The following is a 25583-nucleotide window of genomic DNA, read 5'->3' on the forward strand; positions in this document are numbered from 1 at the left end:
CGACGCGTATGCTTCACCGCGTAACATTTTTGTACTGAGAGGAAGCTGACTTTCGGGAATCGGCTTACGCAACGCGCCGTGCTTTCCGAGCTTCGAAGCCAAACGCGAGGACCACAAAGGCAGAGTCGACCCCATTGCTGACAGCGGTGAATTCTTTCAATGAAAAACATGGCACAGAACGGCAAGAAGTTTTATAGCGGACGTCGAAGCAGCTAGGCGCCTAGCGTTGCAGCAGTGGCTACGCGGCTGCCAGCGGAAGCGGCAAGGTAATCAAAATGGTAGCGATGGTGGTCTTGGTTATGTTAGTGAAGTGCATACAGAAAACGGGACAGCGCACTGTGTGTTCCTGCGCGGCGTTGAGATTAATGCCGTTTCGGACCTCACGGCATAAAGTTCGGAAAATCGCACGGCGATGGGTTCTTATTTTTTGCGTCCGAAATTTCAGTCGTTTTTATACATTGACTCTATGATCAGGTACGTGATGGTGCCGTCCGGAAAGTCGGTCGTTTACTGTACACTGGCAACTGCTCCAGCCGATGGCGCGTCAAAGACGATTCGTTACGATTCCTCTGTGTGACTCGAGCCAGCATTACTGCGACTTTCGTTCCCTTTAAATAAAATTACAGCTAATTTTCTCTGATAGAAGCACAAATTCTCTGTGTGTTCCCTGAGTATTGGTAGACACCCTGCTTGCCGACTGCGGTTCAATCAATTAAGCCTGGATTCGCGCGCCAACAGATATTTCGGACACAAAGGGAACGCCACTTGGATTGACCGGTACTCCGCTACTATGGGTGGTCTAGCCCGTGTATCTGATTTCACGCTTGACCGCGGCGCGCTTGCCGCGACGGCTTGTCACCAACCGCTCTGCCGACCGCAGTAGGCCGTGAGGCCTAACTATAGTGCTGCTTCTCGGCAACCAAAGTTGCGGTTTCGTGCCAAGTCGACATGGCTTCAACTTTGTTCATAGCCGCCATGCTCGCGGTGTCGCATGCGCGGTTTATGCCCGAAGCAACGTACGCGGGGTGTCCGAAATTCCGGATAATACATTAGTGCTATCGGCAGTGACGTAGCAAGGGGGGGGGGGGGCGGTCCCCGGGTGCGAGGGGCCAGTGGAGGGGGGGGAGAGGAGGGTCATATATGTCCGAAGACACCCGGAAATTGTCGATATCCTCGCCTTCCTCGACTACACCCGGGGGGGGGGGGGGGGGGGTACAGAAGACCTATGGGCCCCGGGTGCCAGACGATCTAGCTACGCCACTGGCTATCGGTCGCGGTGCCGCAAGGAAGTCCGAATAATCGCCTAGGTTCGAAAAATCTGGCATCTGAAAAATTGGTCAGCAACCCTATTTGATATTTTCAATACAAGATAGATATAACTTAAGGCAGGCGCAAACAAACATTTGCTTCGCTAAACCGATACCGTACGTGTCGGATTCCACATTTTTTATTTCGTTACGGCAGGAGAATATCCCATTGAATTAGAGCATGAGCAGCCAAATTTTAGATTTACTTCTTTATGCTTAATAATCGTTATATCAAGGTTCTTTTACGAATTCTTTTTAGACAGCTCAGGATGCAGCCGTGGTGTGATTTTGCTTTATGCTTCTATTTCAAATATACAGGGTATTTTTTTTTACGGCACCAAATTATTAAAAATTGCTGTTGTAGATATCATAGTTCTAATCCTTGATTTAAATTACACGCCGAGTCAGCCATTACTTCCATAGGCGGAAAGTCTTAATTTTTCCGGAGGGGGGGGGGGTCACCAGCTTTCTGAACTCCACACACACACACACACACAGATATATATATATATATATATATATATATATATATATATATATATATATATATATATATATATATATATATATATATATATATATATATATAATTTTTATATATATGTACATATATATATAACCAGTTACACTTGAAGAAACTTCGTGCAACCTCAAAGAATTGTTCACTGAAGTGACGACCTTATATGAGTGTATATGCCGTATTGCGCCCACTTGTTTGGAAGATCATTACAACCCGCAGGCTAGTGAAATTGCAGCCAGTTACATGTTTTTTATGCGGAAGCAAAAGGAAGGGGAGAGTGTCCGAGACTTCATCGCCAAACTCAGGAGGCTTGCCAAAAGCTGCAACTTCGGTAGCATGATGAATCGTATGTTACGAGACCGCATCATTTGCGATATCCGGGATGATGATGCATGGCATTCCTTGTTGATGCATCACAAGCTGACTTTTGAAGATGCTGAACAGTTCGCCAGCGCTTCCGAGAAGACATGAGAAGACGTCCGAGACATGCAGGAGAATAGCATGGGGAACAGAAGCAGCACCGTTAATGTCCTGCATCCACTGTGGAAGCCACGAACACCAATCAGCAACATGGAAAGCAGTCATCCTCTATGTGAATGTTGCCACGGGCTGCACGATACCTACGGGTGCCGACATCGAAGCACCGAATTCCGACAGTGCGGCCAGAAAGGACACCTCTGGCTAGGATGTGTCACAGGGGCCATTTCCGGACGTCAGGTACATACACCGTGGATGAAGGTGGAAGGCAGAGTGAAGAAGAATTTATGCTTGCCCTGGTAGTGCACAGCATAGCTGACAGAGCCATGTCACGGTGTTCCGAACAAGATTTGATGTGGGGAGAGCAGAAGCTGCGCATGATCATCGACACTGGCTCGCCGGTGAGTGGGGTACTCAAGAGTGTATACAAGAAACACCACAGGTGGTGGCCAACTCTGGAAAAAACTTCCCTGCAGATATTGTGTTTCCTTGGCTCCCTGCCCGTTGTTGGCAAATTAAGTATGGACGTGAAGTCCGGGGCAACAACCGTCAGCAGCACGTTAGTGGTAGTGGACTGTCGAGGACCACTTCTCTGCTCTCAGTGTACCATAGGCAAATTTTGCAAGGCCGGTGTGTCTCTCTTGGATGCCGAAAGTGCTACGAGTGTAAATTCCGTCCAAGTGGACATGCAGGTGAGAACGCTACTTGACGAATTTTCGCAGCTGTTTGATAACATGCTGGACTGCTGTAAAGGTCCGCCTGTGAAGCTGTATATCAAGGAAGATGCTCAACCTCGTTTCTGCAAAGCCCGAATCGTGCTCTACACAATGCATACACGAGTTTCAGAAGAGATTGATCACCTAGTGCAAAAAGGAGTGCTTTCCCAGATCAGTGTCCCTGAAAGGGCAACACCGCTAGTTTCCATGGCGAAAAAGAACAGTGACATAAGGCTCTGCTGGGACTTCAAGTTAACGGAGAACTCAGCGACTTACTTAGAACGCTATCCTTTGGCGGAAGTCGTCAATATTTTTGCAGTGCTAGCAGAAGGTGAAGTGTTTAGTAGACTGGATCTACACAGCGCATACAACCGGCTTCCTCTAGACATAGAAACTAAAAAGATAGCAGTGATGAACATAGCTATAATCACCTCGCCTTTGGAATCACTTCAGCACTAGCTCTGTTATAAAGGTGCATGGAATCTGTTCTGCAGAGTCTTCCAGGGGTGAAAGTCTACCTGAATGATATCATCATGAAAAAGAAGCATGATACGACTGTACTGCAACAAGTGTTCCAGCGACTGCATGACAATGGCCTGAACCTGAACAAAGCCAAGTGCAGGTTCTGGGAAAAGCAAGCGACATTTCTGGGGCACCGAATTGACGAAAAAGGTCTGCATTCCTTGCAAGACATCCTCGGTGCCATAATAGGCACACTGGCACCAACGTCGGTGAGGCAGTTGAAATCTTTTCTTGGTTTGATCACATATTACTCTAAAGTCTTGCCCAACCTCTCAACTATGTTAGCACCACTGTATGCCCTGTTGACAAAGGGAGTTGTGTGGAAATGGAAACGAGCGCAAGAAAGCACATTTCAAGAAGCGAAGAATGCTATGGAAAAGGCGAACTTTCTCATTCATAATGACCTGCATAAGCCACTTAGGCTTGAATGTGACGCATCAATGTATGGTTTGGGCACAGTGCTCCCTCATTGCATCAACGGTAAATAATACTCGATAGGTTTCCAGTTGAGAACATTACCGGCAGCAGAGAGAAACTACTCGCAGTTGGAAAAGGAAGTACTTGCCTTAGTTTTTGGTGAGACCAAGTTTCGGGATTATCTTTTTGGCAACCGTTTCACAATGGTAGCCAATCACAAGCCTTTGATCGGGCTTTTTCACCAAGATAAGCCTATTCCACAAATGGCCGCAGCCAGGATTCAACGCTGGGCATTACTCTTGTCCATGGCAAATGAGTGCATGCTACAATCGAGGGCCACCATTTTTTTTCACTTTTTTTAGTCACAGAAAATGGGTGCACATTACAATCGAGGGTGCATTAGAATCAAGTAAATAAGGTAATAACCGAAGAGTTCGCTAGGCCACTCCATCACAGCCTGTATCAATTTCGATGTGGGAATGAGAAGCCATAAAAGAACAAGCCAATGAAATGCTACGTGACGAACTCATCCAGCCGTCGAAGAGCCCATGGGAGAGTCTCCTGTTGTCTTGGTGAAGAAAAAATATGGAACCCCGTTTCTGTGAGGACTGTTATGCTGTAGTGCTAGCACCACCACAAGCCAGTGGTTCATGGTAGCAACGAGGATTGCCAGCGGCTAACGAGCCAGCCAAGTGTGCATGCCAAGTGTATGAATTAAATGCCTACTTGTTCCTGTTCAGCTTGGTGTCTTCATATCAACTGGCAACGAGGGTGGGATTATGACCACACAGCAAGTATGCCTACACTGAAACCATTCACCGGAGAAGGCAGCCAGGAATGGGATGAGTATGTGGAGCGTTTGAAACAGTATTTTATTCCAAGTGACAACTGCACAGCCATGTTCTTGAGTGGCTAAACACTAATGCAGATGCCTTGAGCCGCTTACCTTTGCCTAGTCTAGAAAATGCAGGAGAAAATATGTCCGTGGAATATGTGCTGCAGGCACCAGCATTGAACAAGTTTTCGCTGTGTCCCTGGAAGCTAGCAGGCAACACTGCCGAAGACAGACTTTTTCGTCAGGTAAACGTGGATCCTGCATGGCTGGCCAAGAGAATTGAGTGCAGAACGACAGTGTTTTCAACCTTTTTTCACTCATAGACACGAATTGACAGCGAGTCATGGAATAGTTTATTGGGGGCACCACATTATTTTGCCAGAGAGGGCACGTTCATTCATGTTGCAAGAGTTGCACGAAACCCATCCGAGCATGACAGCAATGAAGAGCCTTGCTCGCACGGTCTTTTGGTACATGGGGCTGGACCACAATATTGAAAGCCTGGTAAAAAGTTGCCCGCAATGTGTGCAGTGTTTGCCATTACATGTGGCTCAGGTTCCTTCAAGTTGGCCGGAAACCACCAAGCGCTGGTCAAGGCTGCATGTCGACTTTGCTGATCCGGTGGAAGGGCATATGATCCTTGTCTTGGTGGATGCAGGGACGAAATGAATAGGGGTGGTGCTGCTCAAAACTGCGACGGCCGATACCACAGTAGAAGTGCTTCGGAGCATTTCCGCCCGTTTTGGCCTGCCTCATACAGTCGTGTCCGACAATGGACCCCAATTTACCAGTGCAGTGACAAAGATATTCTTCTGAGATAACCATGTGCGTCACATAACAACTGCTCCTTATTATCCGCAGTCAAACGGGGCAGCAGAGCACACGGTGCACACGGTCAAAAAGCACTAAAAAAAAATAAAGCAGGGTCACTGCAATGTCGACTCGGTAAATTCTTGCTTCGCTACAGGATAATGCCGACAAAGGACGGCAAATCGCCTGCAGAGATGTTGCTGGGCACCCAACCAAGGACCAGATTAAGTGCTCACTTCCCCGATCAAGATGCCCTAAAACTTCCAGTCATGAGTCAGGTCTTGGCACCACATACCCCATTGTTTCTTTCCAGAACACACGTCTGGTTGCAACAGTATAACTGCACTTCACAGTGATGGCTGCCTGGCACAGTGACTACCGCTGTTGGTAGACGCTTGATAACAGTCAACACGGAAGGCGGGGAACAGCAGTAACATGTAGACCAAGTGTGACTTCGGGAAGTCCAGCAGGAATCCGCCACACAACAAAGGGAGAGTGAAATGGAGAACAGCGGCGGAGGTTCGCAACCTGATCAACAATCGACAGATGAAGTCTGCGTGAAACTGACATAGGGTCAAGTACAGGTCAAGTTGCAAGTACTGAGGAAGACCCGAGCCTACCCAGTGATCAACTCGGAAAAAAAGCCCCCGGACAGATTTTAGGAAAGGGAAATGCCATATCGCGCCCACTGCAGAACTGTGCATACGCGCATCAGCACGGTGCGTGCATCCATGAGCTCTCCGACTGAAGAAGACGACGACCAGATGCGTCTCCAATAAACCCCATTTTTACTTGTAGTCCTGGCATGAGTCAGGGTCTGGATGACACTTCAACATACAAGACCTCATAGTAGGAGACAGTTCAATTTCACAGCTGGGTCCTCTCGCACCACCAAGGACCTGCAATCTCAGTGGTGGAATCTTCCTTCGTGAAATTGTTTTATACGTTGCCATCATTAATACCGCTTTGCCTTTCTGGAGAAACTGCGGCATCTCTTTTTCTTTTCTTTGAGTCCGAGTACAAGTGCTGCAGCGCATGACTGCTGTTCATGCTGATTTCGAGTGAATCCTGCCTGGCTTCATTTCGGTTAGTGAGTGAATTATACCGGGTGTCCCAACTATCATGCGCCAAGGCTTAAATAAAGAGCAATTGCGTTACTTGAAGGAAACCTAGTGCATATTGTTTCCAGTACAGTGGAGTAGCCACCTGTAATTTTTTCTTACTGAAACATAATTAAGTAATTATACTTAATTATCTAACTCAGGAAATACTGTCGGAATTATCAATATGTCAACGAGGCATTTGTAGGCACCTCCATATTACATCTAACTGTGGTGTTTTCAGCAATGTACCAAGTGCATGAATTTCTTTCCAGCTGGCAAAGAAACCCCATGAAAAATACCACGTAACTACACTCCCACCTGCATCATAAAGCAGCGACCTAAAGTAAACTGATTGAAAGCAACTGATTTGTCTGTCCTAAACCCGAAGAGACAGCCCATCACCTTGATAATTGTACGGAAGGAACACCAACAGCAGGCTTCACGGACTCGCACCTATTCCTTCCTCTCATTTCTAGGTGACATTTATTATCCGTCTCTCAAGGCCGAATGATCGCACCGATAACAAAAGCCCCTTGATAACGCGGCCGAAGCGCCACTGTGACTACCCACGAAACACGAAAAGCAATGTAATAGGCATAGAATGTTTTAAATTCTGGCTCTGCTCGCACCATGTCGAAAGAATGCGTGCGTAGCTATATCTTGTGCCAGAAACTTGTCTCGGACCAAAGCCAAATTAAAGTGACGGTATTATTTTTTATTAGAGTGTACAAGTGCTACAAAAACAGGTTCATGGCAAAAAAATTAATGCGCAATAAACAGACCAGGAAGCGACTCAAATGTAGAGAAAAGGCAATACCAATGCGTTCAAGATAGTAAATGTACCACTCATAAATGAGCCGTATTGGCAGTCAGGATGTCTCCACAAAAAAAATCCATGAACGATCTTCTCTGGGATTTATCTGAATGAGGCGTAAGCTTTTCGCAGCACTGACGTGGTGTTTCGTGGTAGTACGCTGATGTGTTTTATATAATTGCGAGAACGACAGCGAAAGAACCATGAAACGGCGAAACGCGGTTGCATCACTATTAAGTGAACTATTAAGAGAACTATTAGAGAACTATTAGAGAACTATTAAGAGAACTATTATTAGAACTATTAAGTGAGACCTCCACAAGACGACGCAGAAGAGAAGAGAGTAGAAGCAATGTTCCCTGGTGTTATAGATAGTCCACAGCAGATGCTGACATGGGATGAAATGACCAGGGAGATGCGGAAAATGAAGGAAATATAGCAACATTTATTAGGTACACTGATCCATTATGAACTGTGCTCTGGCGGCTGTGTCTGGTGCGGTAGTGTGGCACATATTTTGAAAGCGTTCTGTGAAATCGGCAGAGTGCGGCATGTGTCGAGAGTTCCGTGAGCGCTGTCTTCTCGCTGCTTTGTTGGCGTTGAAGTGAGAGGCAGCACGCAGGTGAATTCGCTCCCTGCTGCGGGAAGTATGTTGAAGCTATGAGGTGTCAAGCTGGACAGTGCGGCTGCTGCGGAGCTCCGTGGCAAGGATGGGGAATATCAACCTCCACCAAATGTTACGCAAATGAAAGACTGAACACTGAAGACTATTTATGTACAATGTACATTTATGTACATGTGCAATGTACATAAAAACAACTGCAGCACTGACAAGTTCAGGTGACAGCTCGAGACCCAGGAGCAGTTCACCTTCCTCATGAGGGCGCCCGCGTGCATTGTCCAAAAGAAACATGCAATTTGCATGTAGCAATATTTTCAGGCATTTAAACTAATTTTGTTCAGGAAATCTTGCAAAAATGCCCAAGCTTGAGTCCTTCCTCACATTAGCACTAGGATACGAATTTAATGTATAACGCTTTGGAAGACCTAGCCAAGATCTGCCACAATAGCCAAAATAAATCCGTGAAATAACACTGACGTACTGGTGCTGGAATTTGTGTGAAATTAAATATATTAATTTCACACAAGTTAATATATTTATCTGTTTCTTTTATTTATAAATGATATAATACAAGACGTACCTGTAAAAGTTATATGCAGATGATTGCATCCTTTACTCAGAAATTGAAAGCCAGCAAGATCAAATTCATTTGAATGAAGCACTTCAAAGGGTCGTTCGTTGGTGTGATAAATGGCAAATGTCAATTAATTTTGAAAAGACCATTTTCATGAAAATTCCCCATACATGTAAATCATCTTCATTACACATATTCAGCTTGTAACGTCTTTCTGTTGGAAGTGGAGCACTACAAGTATCTTGGTCTTAGGATTTCACGTGACCTTAGCTGGATGAAACGCACTAACGCTGTAATTAGCTCATCTAACTATAAGCTCTTTTATCTAAGACGAGCTCTCAAACTTTCTACTCTCGTCGTTCGCCTTATTGCGTCTAAGGCAATTTTTTCAGCCAACTTTCGATTACGCATTTATGATTTGGTACCCATACACTCAAAGACATGTTAACCAAATTGAAAAAATGCAAAATAGAGCGGTGAGATTTATTTAAAACAGCTTTGGGCAAACTTTGATCACGTCATTATTAGCAAAAGCTAACCTCCCAATGCTAACGCCAGGAAATCGTTTTGCGAGATTGAAATTTTTGCTTCAGTTAGTTAAACGTTATTATAAGGCAGACATATCAGATACTTTTTTATTCTACAGGATATGCCACAAGGCAGACACACGCCTTGACCATAGCTCCTTTTTCCACTCGAAATAACACTCATAAGTATTCATTTTTCCTAGGACAATAACTGAATAGAATAAACTTACAAATGAAGTCGTTTCACAACCATCCATAAACTTTTTTGCTGTACACCTACAGCAGTGATTTGTCTCGCATGTCACAGTAAGCTTATCATATGCTCTTGTGCTTGGTTCCAGTACTGTGCTGGCTCCATATAAATGATGCATTTCAATGGGTTGTTCATTGGTGTGATAAATGGCAAATGTCTATTTATATTGAAAAGACCATCTTCATGAAAATTTTCAATACACGTAATCCGTAACTATAAGCTATTTTATCTGCTCTCAAACTTTCTACTCTCGTCGTTCGCCTTATTGCGTCTAAGGCAATTTTTTCAGCCAACTTTAGATTACGCATCTATGATTTGGTACCCGTACACTCAAAAACATGTTAACCAAATTGAAAAAATGCAAAAGAGAGCAGTGAGATTTATTTAAAACAGCTTTGGGCAAATGCCTCCAACATACTTGCAAAGGGTCTTCTGCAAGTTTTGATGGCCCACTGGCAGCTTGTCATGTCGATACATGGCGCAGGACCAACTGATGTCATGCTGACTGATCACTGATCAGCTTATCAGCTGCAGGCTGACCAAGCCAAGTCGCGAGCTAAAATGCACACATGCATTCAGAATGTGCTATTTCAACACAAAGAAAAGTTCTTTTTTTCCTTCATGCGTTTCAAGTTGCGAATGGCTTGCAAGTACAGATGCCGACTGATCTTTTAGACGCCGACGGGGCTGCATGCAGACCCAACTCCTCTACTACTGCCGTCAGTCTAGCCCATGCATGTACTCTCACGCTTGATTACCATACTGATGCCCAGCTTCCGAAGACAATTTGCCACCAGTCACTCTGCCAGCCATCAGCAAGTTTTTGTTGCAGCCGTGCAGCTGCTAGGCCTAAGTAGAGCTGCTGGCTCAATAGTTGGCAGCCAGAGTTGCGGCTTGTTGCTGTTACGTTTCGCCTACGACGCGCGGTAAAGCCGGCGCGGATGCAACGTACGCCGGAGCTTCATTCAAAGCGGCGGACATTTTGGCCCGTTCGGAGCGGCCGCGACGCATCCCCGCCGAGCGCGTCCCGGCATGTTCAGTGCCACGTGTCTTTGTGTGTGCGTGTGTGTGTGTGTGCCCACGCTTGTCAAAGCGCGGCAGCCGGGGAGAGGAGCTCCCCAAGTGTGAAGCGAGGAGGACTGACCGGCGCCGGCCCGGCTGATGCGTCACTACACTCGTCTCTACATGTCTCAGTCCGTCCGTGCCTCGCTGTCACGTGGTGTCGTCCCGTGACCTTCCTTGTTGCCCGCGACGCCAAGAGTATAAGAGCAGCTGCCCCCGGACGCCAGGAGAGAGGCTCCGATTTCTTCTGTTGAGTAACGTGCTCTCCCGTCTCTCCACTTCGGTCGACCTGACCGCCCGCTCTTTGCGATGCTAGAATAAACAAGTTGTTTTGTTAGCAGTCGACTCATGCTTTGCCGAGACCTTCGGATGCTTCCAGTGTGCCCCAGGCCACCAGGCCAACGTTACCCTTGGGGCTTGCGACCCATTTGCGACCACGGGCGCCAGCGGTCCGATTGCAATAACGGGTGTCAGCACTGAGGTTCCAACAGCTGGTGGCAGCGCTGAGATTCCAACAGCCGGTGCCATCGGTGGGATTCCAACAGTGCCAAGTGAACTCCGGACCGACTTTGTTTGCAAGCGCTATGTCTCTACAATCGCGAGTGTAGGTCATGTTCAGTACACCGCTGGAAATAGAAAAATTTTGGTTGCCATTATATTTGGTTCTATGGTCGCACAGAAAAAAAAAATTATGGTGTTTTACGTGCCAAAACCACTTTCTGATTATGAGGCACGCTGTAGTGGAGGACTCCGGAAATTTCGACCACCTGGGGTTCTTTAACGTGCACCTAAATCTAAGTACACGGGCGTTTTCGCATTTTGCCCCCATCGAAATGCAGCCGCCGTGGCCGGGATTCGATCCCGCGACCTCGTGCTCAGCAGCCCAACACCATAGCCACCGAGCAACCACGGCGGGTGGTCGCACAGAGGTGCCGTGGGGAAATGCAAGTAAGTGTGCAGATCCGAAAAATAAGGCATTCGAAAATTGTTCAGCAACCGTATCTTTGCTACCAGAACACACAATTTGAGGGAGACACAAAATAATTTGCTTCACTATAACTAATACCATGTCAAATATCACATTTTCGGCTTTATTATGGCAGGAGAATGCTCCGTAGAAATAAAGCATGACCAATAAAATATATTTACTCCGTTATATCCGTGCTCATTATATAAAGGTTCGACTGTATCTAAATAGACTTTCCATGAAGGCTGCTCAAATAAAGTGAACCTCCACTATGGTAAATACTTCACACAGCACACAAGGAGCACTTTGTTCACTTTATGCACTTTAATATCTGTAGCTGCCATGAAGGAGGTATGGAGTAAAAAAAAAAAGACGATGGAATGAAACAGACTAGTTGATGAGTACAACACATGTCCTTAGTCTTCCTTGTCCTTGGGACCGAGGATCTGCTTGCGCTGCCGATACATGTGACTCATCATAAATGCCAGAGCTGTAAGGCAAAGGAAAAAATATTTTAAGTGAATTCTCAGCACTTGACAGAATGGAACAGGACAGCAGGGAGAGAAAAAATTCACCATGAGACAATTATCGCATAAACTGCGATTAAAGAGGCCCTGAACCACCCTTCGGGCTCAGTGAAAAAGAACTATGGAGGCACTTGAGCAATTCTAACAATGTGTAAATGCGAGGGATTTACTTGTCACTGAGTGTGCTGCTGAGTTACAACGCTGAGTTTAGTGTTGCGGCGAAATGTTGCAGAGTCTAGCCCTGCTGCGTTATGTTTCTGAGTGTAATGTTGCTGCTTATGAGGTAGCAACAATGCAAGACTACAAACCATCCACATTCCAAACTCTCAGCTCAGTTTTATTTGCGGTGTTCTCATTATAGTAGTGTTTCACGCATGTTGCATTGAGTGTTCTCTGTCGATGACACCACTTTTTAGCATGTGGGGATGCGCGACCCTCGCGCCTCCCCTGATGTTTTTCCCGCATAGCGCGTCTCCTGTGGTCCCGCTTCGCAACGTGGCCTGCGTGACGTCGGCGCGGTCGATGTGGTTGAAGCGCACTCCGAGAGATGGCGCGAGTGTTGCGCGGCTAACGGCGCGAGGTTACTTGGGCGCCGAAAGGAAGGCGCTTGCTCTCTGGGGTTCCAGACAGCGAGCGGGACTGACGTGCCGTGCCGCACGTGCAGCGGCCCTCTTCCCCGGCGGGTCGCCGAAGCAGCGCGGACATCCCGCGCGCGCGGCGACCGATGCATCTGCGAGACCGCCTCGCGTGGCCGCCTTCGAACGCGCCACGATTCGCGTGACTATACACGCGAACGACCAGGCGTTGGGATCCAGCATGGGGCGAACATATTCGCTCGCTTCCGGTCGCGGTGAGTCGGACTTCTAGATTTGTCGCGCGCCCATCGGCATGTTTGTGGATAGCAACTCGGCTAGCAGGCATTGATGTATGAAAGGTGCAATAAATGCCTTTGTGATTGTTTGCACTACTGTGTTGTCGTTCCTTTGTCCCAAGAGTACGGTGTGAGATATCCCACATCAGACCCCACAAGCATTATGACATTACTTTGTCGAGCGATGACCATACTTTTCTGAGCATCACCATGGTGTTGACACTAAATTTCTTCATTGGATTTGTAGGCGAACTCCACCTAATACTATGATGGGATGCCGTAGTCATCGTCTGATGGATACCTCAAGCGTGCTGCATCTTATTCATTGTCGATGTCCATGGACTCTGGCTCTGGCATCTGCGGTCCCCCGACAACGCGAAAGGCACAGCTTAACCATGTGCACAGGCTCGAAAATATTCATCACTGTCACCTGTTACAACAGCAGTGTAGTAGTTAGCGTGTTCGGATATGGAGCGGTTGCAGCAGCAGTGGGGCAGAGGACCTTATCCTCATCATGGCCACTTGCTTTTTTGAGTTAGATGAAGATGGCATAATCTGTGTGCTGTTTTTTAGTCATGGCTTTCTGATGACGGCGGGGTCACACAATGAGCCAAGTAACGCTCTTGCACTAAGAACAACCCACAGATAGTGTACACTTCTATACACAACTCAGCCAAATTTTGCACTCGTGCGCTGCATGTGGAGCTCACAAGCGTAGAACGAAGTCGCCTTTATCTCAAACACACTCTTTTCAAACAGAAGGCTTCTCTTCACCCGTTTCAAAGCTACTGCCGCCTTGCATGTGTCACGTCATCACGTGCAATATTTCCATAGGCGGCTATTGGCAAACAGTGACGTCAATCAAGACGGGTGTTTGGATCAGTGTGCTTCTTCTGCTGTTGCTGTGTACATTAATTGACGCAGCTTAGTACACAGGCTGAAGTAAGCGAAAATCAGCACCTTGGATTTCGATAAGAATTACACACTTCCAGAAGAAGTGGTCTATCATCTGCTCACACTCTATCATCGTCCAAGTAGGAATGAAAATTTGGCTGCACTGCTTATCGGTGTCGTAGCAGTAGAGTCTCACTAATTTAAATTAATTTTGAACCCTCAACTAACCCTGAGCATGTAACACTTAAGCCCAGATTGCACATATGCTATGCCTTCTGCATCTTGCGAGGAATGTCGGTTAGCACCTATAAGAAATGTGTATCAGTGCACACTTACTCCTGGCCCTTCCTGGCTAGACATGCTTTGTATTGAACTATTGACAGCGCTTCAAAATGCGCCATCTGGATTTGCCTACTATCTTTGCAGGACCAAGTCGATCCACACTACGTAGCACAGCCATACTGGAGCACATGAGCATGAGTGCGCTCTCCAGCCCTGCCGTGCACTAGTTGTGCGTAGATGTGTCCGTTGTGTAGCGTAAGTACTGTGGCCACCATGGTGTGCCTTAATGAGCGCTCTCAATGTAACGCCATAAGTGGGGTACCATCAGCAGTGCTGCCCGACTCCTTTAAAATAAGGAAGTTGAGACGGAATGAGAAAGATAAATATTGCGTTTTTAGTATCTACGCTCATACTAGGTCTCTTTGAAAAATAATTTCGGTAATATATTAGTGGGAGGCACCATACTCGTTCCAAGGTGTTTTTGAGGCTTCAAGGAAAGGTGGTTCTGTGCCCCTTTACCGACTATTCCACTACATACAGCTATCGGCATGCACAAACAAGACATGAGACCTCTATGCAAACACTTACAGGATCTTAGGATGAATGTTAGTTGAAGAGTTTTAGTTTAACAGCGGGGATGCAAACTTAAAAAAGAATGCAAGCAGATGTGATGCCATCTAGGGCCTCTTGTTAAACCTGTCCGAGCCAAGACAATCCATAAGCACCCTATGTGCCAATATAAACAAGCTGACTTGTCAGTGTAAGAGACAAACCAGCCTCGCCTGTAAATAAAGTGCACCGACTCACTTGGAAAGATTCCCAGAAGTAGGTACAGCCGCAGGAATGTTGGGAGGTAGAAGGAGAAATTGAACATGTTTGGCAAATCCATGCTGAAGCGCCCAGTCTCCTCAAAGTAGGGAATGTTTCGGAGGATCATCACCCCTGCAAGTACAAAGGCACACAATGTTCCACAGAAAAAGCAAGACACGCTAATGCTGACAACAGATTTTGAGTCTAAATGAACAGACACAAACAGGTTGCCAGTATAATGAAATCGATTTCCTCCTACTGCAATGTTCAGACAATTCTGAAAAATTGGTTATGTTTCAAAAATAACCTCCACAAGGGTGACCACGTTAACAAGGGTCAAGTGCACAGCTCTCTCAAAACAAGCCGAAATAATCAGCGCAGATTGTCCAAAAATAGAAAATGGATGCACATATGTACTGTTAGGCTTATTCATCGCTAAAGTAAAATGCTACAACCAAGCGAACTTCAAGTGTGCCCACACTGTTACACTGCACTACAGCCAGAGTGGTGAACAGAAAGAAATAGAAAGCTACAGAGTACTTTGCCCACTGTTTCTTGGAAAGCTGTAAATTTGATTATGTTCATAACAGTTCTTGCCAACATACTCCATTCACCAAATGCCTCACCTCATTGTACCAAGTACCATATAAAAATATTTGCACAACCCAAAATTTCATACAGTAACACTCAACTAAGATTTTCGGGTTACTCCCTTCAGGCAATCTTCTCAACACAGAATTCCGCAAATGCTATTTTCTGTTTGGTCAGCAAGAAAGAAGCACACCTTAGGAGCTAAGGTGATCAAGCAAGAAGTGTTTTAATATACCGCACCCTTGACTGCCACTGCAGGAGTGGGCGGCACAACATAAGTACACAAGAAATTCATGAGAATGTCACACTTGAAAATGCAAAATGAACATCCAAAATGATGCAAAACTACAAAGCGGGAGGAGTGATATTTATACCCTTTTTAATGCTTTCTGTACAACACTGTAAACTGTAAATTTATGCTTTGTTACACACCTACTAAAACTACTAAACCAATGCTGAACCAGCTGACCAACAAGAAACTACAGCAACTAAAACACAACACACACAAATGTTGAGAAATCTCGAGGTCACAACTTTGATTCCCCTGCCCGTAGGATTTCATACAGCACCTTCACAGAGGAATCCAAGAGGAAAAAGAGGGATCCAAACAGTGTATCGCAGCCAGGTAATGAAGCCAATGCTCTTGTCATATGTACGCAGCATGTAGTAAGGGTACCTGCATGACATCCACAGAGGAGCAGCACCACTTAGGTTTTGGCAACAGTTTTATAATAAGTTTACAAGATGACAACCATGTCCCAGCATCACTTCTCAAAGGTACTAGAGAATATACAGCCTATCAAAATACATGCAGCACACAAATTCCTTGGCAATATCTCTCTGTGAGTTGTGTAGTAAAGCTGTTCAGGAAGGTTCAACACTCCAGAAGTGTAGGAATTTGCAAAGGCAGACTCTGTGGTTACAACAGGTTAACCCTGGCTAGTAGGGCACAGGAGGCTTACTGGCAGCCTGTAAAGAGCTTTGGACAAGGAGCATCAGGCCTGCAAAATTTTGGGAAAGGCTGTACAGGCACAAAACCACAATAAGAACTAGAGAGCCAACATTTCTTCATAGCTTAATTACCAATTGCAGTAGAAAGAAGCCCTGGTTGTTCCTTTCAATTACAGGATGCATGGGCCTTTCATGAGAAAATTTTGTGTCGTCACAACTTGAGCACCTCTAGAAACATGCTACAGCATTTCTCATAATGAGATTGTGGTTTTGGCAAGTAAGACCCCAGAATTTAGTCTTTAGTTCATGACAACAAGACACTAACACTCCTCAATTCGTCCATCAAGTTTCCCAAGTAAACACTGCATTCAAGATATTCTTCGTTGAGCTCAGTGTTCAACAATGCCAGAGAAATCAAATCAAATCAAATTTGGGAGTTCTAAAGCAATGCACAGGCTATGAGAGACGCTGTTGTAGGGGGGGGACCAGATTAATTTTGACCATCTGAGGTTCTTTATATGTGTGGCTAACTCTAAGTACACAAGCATTTTGAATTCAGCTCTCATCAGAACAAGGCTACCCCAGCCGGAGTCGAACCTGCAACATCAAGCTCATCGGCAGAATGCCATGTGCTTTGTTACACGCCCCAGCAGTAGCAGCTAACAATGTCCCAGAAAGGCGGTTTCAGATGGAATAGCTAGTACAAGTGCAATCAAGCCCACATGAAAGACAGACAAGTATTATTACCGACACTGTAAAAAGCAAGAAAAAAATCTGCCGACAGCCACAGGAATTTATGGATCACGGGAAGCAGGCCAGCCAGCACACATCCTGGAACCAAAATGCACCACCTGCTCTCCAATGCTTAAGAGGTGCAGTGTCGCTCCTGAATCTAGGCTGCACAGTCACATAACAGCAATACGGAAAGACGTTCCCATTTTTTTATGAGCGCAGCTCTTAGGTATACATTCTTGGGTTGAGCGTGAGCATCCCTCAGCGTAACCTCGCAAATGCGCTAGTGTCACTGCTCACGCATTCGTCACTGTCATATTCTTCCACGGCTGCTCCGATGCCACTCATGCCAGCGTTCCCATACTGCCCCTCCCTCCGCAAAGGCACTGATCACACCGGCCCACTGCCAGAAAATGTGTCCCAAAGTGCAGTGATTTCAGCCTCAAATTTTTTGCCTCATTATATATCGCTAAATGAAAACACGTACACGGTTGTGCTCAAATTTCACATTAGGGAGCATCGTAATCGTCGGAAATTTTTCTTCCAGCATTCAGTCAACATTCACAGTCAGGGCATGTGAGAAAGTAATCTCGAATCACTTACCTGCACAGCTCTACCAGTGTGTACACGGTAAACAGATAGAAGACCACAGGCTTTGTTTGCATCCTTGGCTCTGCATCAATCATGGCAAATACCATGAAGATGCGGCCACCCACCTGGGAAAGAAGGAAAAATGCATTCTTTGTAATGTATTTCTTGTAATGTACCGCTTTATGAACCCAAAGTGCTCCTAGAGTTATATATTACATGGAATATGTTAATGGGGCCATTTAGTATCAGTGCCACATGGCTAGCTTCAGTTGTGCAAGCGTTATTGCTGATGGATTCATTAAGGACTGCCTAAGTATATAACAGGTTATCTTTTTCAGCAGAAACAGATTTATTAAATCTCACCTGTTATAGATTGTGCAATTCTGTCACACCAGCTGGACTACTTGAAGAGACGAACATTGCTTGCACAAAAATAACATATTTAACAAAGTTTCCCCAACTATTATTATTTATTTTAAGGTGCATCCGAATTGAAAACTCAGGCCGAGCACTGATAAAATCGTATCCATTCAGCATTAAACTTGTGATTGGCAATATGTTCATGAAATATGTGCTCAAATTTCGAGACTTGAACAGTGATTGCATGAAAACTTATCAATGAGTTGGGGGGTGGGAGGTGAATAAACGAGAATGAAGAGAGCAAACAGTGATGCACACTGCAACTGCAGTTCTGTTCAAATTCAGTTTCATTCAATGTTCCAGTGTGCTGGAAGGGTAAAAACCCTGTTCTGATCAGCATAAGATTTACTGTGCTGATTAAACACAAGAAATGCCAGGCACACTGTTTCCTCCAAATGGTCATTTCCTTTAGGCCAATTTCCATTCACATATGAACACAGCGACATTCCCACACCGACGCGTATGCGGACCAGAAGACAACAGTGCTCAGCTTACCAGCACGAGTGGATGCAGAAAACTGCCTCTGGTGTATCCGAGCAGTGGGTGCAGCACTTCGAGAAGTTGCAGGCAGATGACTAGCCGCATGGCTTTGCCCACAGCTTCCCAGGTGCCTGCCATGGAGTCTGAAAACACACAGGCAAGTAGGTGCCATTTTGAAAGCAGCGTCACTGTGTTACAGTCATCACTCTTTGCCATGCAGTCGTCCATCTCTTTCTGTGACTTAGCCATTCGGTTTTGCCATCAGGGTTTGCGATAAGGTTTGGTCATCAAACTCTGCCATGAAAGTCATCAATTTTCGCTATCTGTGTAGGCACAGAGCACTTAAAGTTGCCAGATTTCCTAGTGCAGATGACTTCTGTTCCGCGTCAATGCATAACCATGAGTATTATACAGTAGTGAATGCAATATGAGGGCTGACTTTTCAAAGTGTCATAATATTCATAACACAAGCTACAACCACAGCCAAGGAATTAAATAAGTAAAAGAATGGCACACACAAGAATATACTAGAGAAATGAACAACTATCTGCCTTTTAATATGTTTTGCATCCATCTCACTTGCTGCTTCGCTGCCCAATACTGCATGCGACAAGCCCAACCTGATCAAAAGAGCTCTCACCAGCAACACTCTACCACTGATTTGATACCATGCAATGACACTTTACATCCTATTGTTTAATTATCAATGATTTAATTATTGCATAACGACAAGCAAGGTTGGGCTTTCTTGCATGGCTCACTTATTTTATCAGGCACATATTTGCAGCAGGTCCTGCGTTGAGTGTTTATAAAGGCTGCAAATTACAGTAAAGCCAGCATTTACAATCATCATGCAGACGTAACACCTGTTAAACATTCTTCAATTATGGTTAATGACTACCTGATGAACAAACTACAGCACAGCTGTTGTAAAAATGCAGGTTTAAAGGGTCCTTCACACGGTCTGGCCATGTTGAGCTGACAAGCGCACAGCATACATTGCGTGTTAACGATCGTGTCTGCAAAGTAACGTAAGATCTGAAATTTCAAACTGAACATCATTTTTCCTTCTCCTCGCAGCCATCGTGCTCCAAGCCAGAGGATGACGTCGCTCGTGATGCCACACGACTTCGAGAATTACTCAAGGCACATCTGTTATTTGTGTGATCTGTTGCTTCAATTGACGTATTGAAGTTTAGAGAAATAATAAAACACACAAATGGAACGTCTGCATGTTTTTTGCTTTACTTCGCACCGAAGCGAGAAAGATGTACTTCCGCTTCATCTTCTTGTTCCCACGGTCGTGTGGTCACTTGCGCAGGTACCAAAACTATGCCATTTTCTACTGTGTTCCAGCACATGATCATGCTCTGTGATCCGCTTGTTCTGCCTCACTATTCGTGTAGCACTGAATTACACCTTGTCATGTGTCCTTGTGCACAGCACGCAAAATCATGCACTGCGCGAAATGATAACAGCTCGTGTGCAACGCCGGCAGCGAAAATCCGCATCACCGTGGGGGGGGAGGCGAGGAGAAAAAAAAAAAAAGAAAGTCAGAGCGGGGCCCGTGACGTATGTGTCATGGGATCCTCGAGGTCCGGCATGTGAGAACGCAGGGAAGGAATTTCACCTGCAAAGGCTAAACGAGCCAAGTGGAGAGGGAGTCTTGCCATGCAGTGGAGCCCGCCTGCTGAAATCACGGGTTCTTGGCCCTGAAATATTTCTATCTCGGCTAGTATTAATGAGCAGACTTGAAAAATTTTTACGGCAGAACGCTTGCTAGAGGACGCGTAACAACCTCCAGTGAATAACCAAAATTTGCTATGGGTCTGGCCCTTTAAAAAGTACACACTGGAAAAAATTTGTATACAGCAGAAAGTGCAACAGATTCTTGTGTGTCAAAACTCTGAATGACCTTTCTTTCTTTTTTGTAATAAGGCAAGTTCTCATGCCACACCTCACAATGAAATGTCTTGAGTATAGTTTAGTAAATATAACACACACAGCTTTGGTTCATTATGTGTGTACGCAACAACAAAGGATGGCCTCATTCTGTTAAAATCCCTTCCTGTTCTGGTCATCTTGTTAGAAATGAAGACTTGTATGACAAGAGCAAAAAAATAAGGTAGCAGACAAGCAAACACATCCAGAAACAAGGCAGAATTCTCAAGTTCACTACATAATAATACTGTGAGCTTGGGGGTATTTGTGAATTGCATTACTTTTGCATTCAAAGCAAAAGAGGACACCCCTCCCTTCTTTACTGCAAGTTCAGAGAGAGAGAGAGAGAGAGAGGCAAGAAACAGGGCTTACATTCACCATCACGGCTGTAGCGAATGAGCATGACGAGACCGACATAGAGGAAACCGACAAACTGGAAGAGGTTGTAGAGGAAGAGGTACACCTTGCGAAATTCCTCGGTCTTCCTCTCTTGGCCTCGCCGCTTCCTGCTCCATGATGGTGGGCTTGTTCGTGAGCTCGGCGAATAGCGCTGCGACTCCTGCATGTGACAAAGCACATATCAAGGCTTCAGTGAACTAATTAACTGACTCATTGATTTAATGTTTTTGATATTCTACAGCTACATCTGAGTCACAAGGGCCACAGAGGTGGGCCTGCTGACATCATCATCATCATCATCATCATCAGCCTGGTTACGCCCACTGTAGGGCAAAGGCCTCTCCCATACTTCTCCAACAACCCCGGTCATGTACTAATTGTGGCCATGCCGTCCCTGCAAACTTCTTAATCTCATCCGCCCACCTAACCTTCTGCCGCCCCCTGCTACGCTTCCCTTCCCTTGGGATCCAGTCCGTAACCCTTAATGACCATCGGTTATCTTCCCTCCTCATTACATGTCCTGCCCAAGCCCATTTCTTTTTCTTGATTTCAACTAAGATGTCAAGGTGGAAGGTGCAGCGGTGGCGTAGAGGTAGAACACCCGCCTCGCGTGCAAGAGGTCCGTGGTTCGAATCCTGGTGCCGGCAATTTTCCACCGGATTAAAAAAAAAAAAAATCCGCGTGTTGATAAAATTGCACAAACAAGGCCTGGAGTGTGGCCTGATCCCGGTGACCAGAACCGGTAACGCACTCCCTCACCAGAGCAGGATTGGCCACCCTGGTGCAGTACTTGGCCACAACCTCCTATATGAAGACAACAATCAGCTGACATATGACACATTTACACAATTAGCCCACGCATTGCTTAGACTCTCTTCCCTAGCACAGCAACCCTTCTGAATGACAGTACAGTGCTCAGCGATATAAATGTGATAACGGGAGCACATGGCGGCCGGAACTTTCTGTGACACCGGTGGGCGCTGGCGATACCGAACTGATTCATTGTGGCATGCAATGATAACGAGAGCCTTTGTCTTGTGTTGTGACTCTATTTGGTCCCCCAGCGATCACCCAGTGCTCATCAGCAGTGCAAAGAGTGCTGACTTCCATGTGGTGCGATTACTGTGCTTTAATCGCTAAGCGCTGTACATTTATGGTGACAACAAGCAGTGACTTACGTAGAAGTTCCGAAGCTGGTTATCATCTTCTGACATCTCGTCTTCATCATCCTCTGTTTGCAGCTTATCAAAGTCAACCTTAAGCCATGCCGGCTTTGGTGAATCTGCAGACAGTAGTTGAGGCCAGGAGTCTGATTTGTCCTTTGTAATCTGGATATCCACTTGCCTGTCATTCACCCGGTACTCACAGCCCTGTGAGAAAGGCATCTCCTTGGTTACATGTGATCTTCTTCACTGTACATATTCGAAACAGGAAATCAAGAGCACTACAAAATCAATTTCAAATGTCAGTTATTATGTGCAATGAGAAACTTGTTTGCAGATAGCCTTCACTTCTCTGTTTAGTAATATATAATGGCCCAATTCAGGCTGTCCTGTTCTGAGACACATTTTCTTACAGTAGTTCAAGTACGACTGTGACAGAAAATCTATGTATATTTATATCCACATAAAATACTTATGCGTAATGTTTCTATTGCAACGCAATAAGATGCCAATGTAGCTTTGAAACAGTCATTATGAGTTTCTAATTGAACATAAAGGAAATTCTGCAAATAAGACATGCACTAAAAATCTGCAGTCCTCTGTGCTGTTAAGAACGGCCAGCTGAAGTGCAAGTTTTGCCAGCCAATTGCGACAGCGGCAGCAACTTTCCTGGAACGCCACCGCAAACCTCTCAACACGGCGTCACCAAGTCGACTGTGTGTGTGAAGAACAATACGCGCGTCCTCAACTCTCCGTCGCTGGAGCCAAGATGAGTGCGACGAAGCAGGCTTTGTGCCTGAACCCGCCACCGCCCACCTGGTCTGCTGTGAACGAGGGAGCCCCCAGGGAACGTAGTTCGAGACCCCTTCCCACGTGCCGTCCAAGACGCAAGACAATGGGCACCCGACCGCGCTGCGGGGGTCAGCTCGCGGAATAAAAGGCACCTTTCCTGACACAAGCACCGAGTTCTACGAAGTCCGTCTGACCTCGGTTGGGGACCGTGAACCTCGCGTAAGTGTGTGTGTGATTGTGTAAGCCATCCCACAGAGAGGCGACTCGTTTACTATGACTGGTCGGCCATTTCCCTCACCTTGGGATCGAGGGAGGACCGAGCGTTTATAAACCGCTGTTGTGCGGCAGCTCAGTGAACTTTCTCTCGCAGTCATGCTAGACTGATGAAATGCAACATCCTTATGTAGATACTGTAAATAAACCCATATTCCTCGTTCTCGATGAGAAGCAGTCCTTCCCTTCATCAACATCCTCAGCATGGATAAGTTGGACGACGGCATGGGCCAGCTACCTTCTAATTCATGTCCGACTCCAATCTTGAGAATTGATTACAAGTGACGGGATGGAGCTCCCAATCCTAACAGTGCCTCATGATTGTTTAGTTTATTGAGTATATGCTGCTCAAATTGAGCTTAAACACATGGAATTCGAGAGACGACCTTAGGAGCTAAAATATGCGGATACTGGAAAAGATTTTACTTCTGAGAAATGAAACCTCAACAACATCTGTAACATCCAGTCTCCTTTTGACATCGTACAGAATGCTGTACAATCCAATCTGCACATCTGGTGTCTTGAATTGCATTCTGTGATTTATAGATGAAACCCCTTCAACACTAGCAAAAAATGGCTAAAACCTTAATTATAGCAATGGCACATGTGCAACATTCATGCTGACAACTGCCAGGAGAAAACTTGGGCACCAGAAGAGCACAACCTGTGCCAACAAGAATACCTGCACTAAACTGCAATGCCATGTTGTGATATTGCATTGTTTAAAACCTAGACCAGACCCAGTGTGCGTACAGATGTTTCACAAGACCTGTGCTGACAGCACTAGGCAAAAAGAACCCAATGCAATGTGTTAGGTGTTTGACGTGTGTGTGCATACAACAGTGATGCCTCCCAGCTAAACTACGATGTCTGTCATGCTATGTTAGTGGTGCCATCTCCTACCCCTAGACCTTTTAAGCTGCAGCATTCTCCACTTCACTGCTTCACATGCCCCTGCGTGAGTCACTAGGTGCCACCCCTGGTTCAAGACTACCTCCAAATGTACATGCTTTTTGCCATATCAACAGTGCAAGAAGTTATTCACAATTTGAAGGTTTGTATATCTAAGGTCTGATCTGACGGCTTTAATTAGAACACATTCACTAAGCAATAAATTGTTGCCACAAAAAAATCAAAATTTTTTACGTACTTCTTTATTGCATTTTCCTTGACTAAAGCTTGCACCGACTACTCTCACTGCACTGGGTGTTTCAATAGCCATGAAACTTACAGATGAGATTCGTATTGTAAGATTCGTATTGTATTCGTGAGATTCGTATTGTATTTGTAAGTCTTTCGTAATACGAGTGTCGCACGTGCATATCAGATCGGGAGAGAGAAGTGGTTCGTCGTGAGAAATGAAAGGTTGGCGCTATCTTGTGCAGCCCTTGCGGGAGCCCGACTCAGCGCCGAACCAACCGGGCTAGAATTTATTGACTGCGACTGGCTCCCTTCAGCAGCTTGCGCAAGTGAACCAATCGCGGTCCAGAAGTTCGGTGCCGATGAAGCTCGATCGCGATCTAATATGCACCGTATGACGAGACAAAGCGCTCGCGCTCCCTTTATTTGGTGCGTTGTCAACGTTTTCGTCAATCATCAATTTTCCCTAACCGAAACAAACATGGGTTCCTGATTTGAAGTAAACACTGCTACAGAGATTAGGAAAATACAAGCGATCGATGCGGATACGCCAATGGCGCACTCCAGCGGCGCTCTGGAACATTCTAGAACAGCACTAGCTCTAATCAGTAATAATTCCAACAAATGCGAATGAGAACTGTTAAAACGGTACTTACATCCGGGTTAACGGGGGCGTAGAAGTCCAAAAGGAACGTGTATTTCTCTTCACCCCTCGCACCCACGCCGTAAGCGCAGAACGATAGCCTGTTAGTGGTGGCCTCTATATCGGGAACCTTTAACGATAATCAAAAAGAACAGAACACTGATAGTGAGCACCCATAAAATTTGCAGAACTATTCAAGCCAGAAGGCTGGAACTTAATTGGCTTTCCCGGCTTATCTGCGCTTCTTAAAGGGAAAGATGTCGGTCGACTCGCCCTCCTGCCGTTCAAATCACACTAATGCGACGTTTTAGAGTTAGATAAGCTATAAACAGCGTCTTTTATCGGCTTGCATCAGCAAGGCTCACCTTAACGTTCCGTAAGTCAACACGCAAGAAAAGTTTAGAGTCGGTTTGCGCCCAGTAAACAAACGGGCTCAGCGTTCCTGCCGCCATGACTGCGACGATGCGGTTGGCGATTCGTTGTGGCATAAAGCACAAGCCACCTGACGTTTAGCAAGTTCTAAACATGTCTAATAATAAAACTAGCACCGTCAAGGC

General features: G+C 45.7%; 1 protein-coding gene and 1 long non-coding RNA gene across 3 annotated transcripts; one reads left to right on the forward strand and one right to left on the reverse strand.

The window, feature by feature from the left end:
• The first annotated feature begins 130 nt into the window (after window positions 1-130).
• LOC135910342 (uncharacterized) lies at window positions 131-20978 on the forward strand. Of its 2 annotated transcripts, none has more exons than XR_010567027.1 (3): window positions 131-266; window positions 14245-14355; window positions 19756-20978. It is a non-coding gene; the product is annotated as an uncharacterized lncRNA (long non-coding RNA). The 2 variants fall into 2 exon arrangements; XR_011511343.1 differs by lacking the exon at window positions 19756-20978 and adding an exon at window positions 18636-18760.
• Hacd2 (3-hydroxyacyl-CoA dehydratase 2) lies at window positions 11829-25534 on the reverse strand. The gene is made up of 9 exons (XM_065442339.1): window positions 25392-25534; window positions 25040-25156; window positions 22194-22385; window positions 20989-21175; window positions 18691-18818; window positions 17788-17900; window positions 16071-16177; window positions 14908-15042; window positions 11829-12016 (listed from the first exon to the last, which is right to left on the reverse strand). The coding sequence occupies exons 1-9, from the start codon at window positions 25512-25514 to the stop codon at window positions 11943-11945; spliced, it is 1176 nt and encodes a 391-aa protein (XP_065298411.1). The 5' UTR covers window positions 25515-25534; the 3' UTR covers window positions 11829-11942.
• Between the last annotated feature and the right edge of the window lie 49 nt (window positions 25535-25583).

This window comes from Dermacentor albipictus, chromosome 1 (genome assembly GCF_038994185.2).
Source record: "Dermacentor albipictus isolate Rhodes 1998 colony chromosome 1, USDA_Dalb.pri_finalv2, whole genome shotgun sequence".
In the NCBI taxonomy this organism is placed as follows: domain Eukaryota; kingdom Metazoa; phylum Arthropoda; class Arachnida; order Ixodida; family Ixodidae; genus Dermacentor; species Dermacentor albipictus.

Bases quoted from the DNA above. Each gene is read 5' to 3' on its own strand.
- Hacd2 (XM_065442339.1), bottom strand. From the start codon at position 25,514: ATGCCACAACGAATCGCCAACCGCATCGTCGCAGTCATGGCGGCAGGA. The intron at 18,819-20,988 runs GTAAGCCCTGTT...GTGTGTTTTCAG, and splicing joins CTACAGCCGTGATGGTGAAT to ACTCCATGGCAGGCACCTGG. The intron at 17,901-18,690 runs GTAAGCTGAGCA...CTTCTTTCCCAG, and splicing joins TTCTGCATCCACTCGTGCTG to GTGGGTGGCCGCATCTTCAT.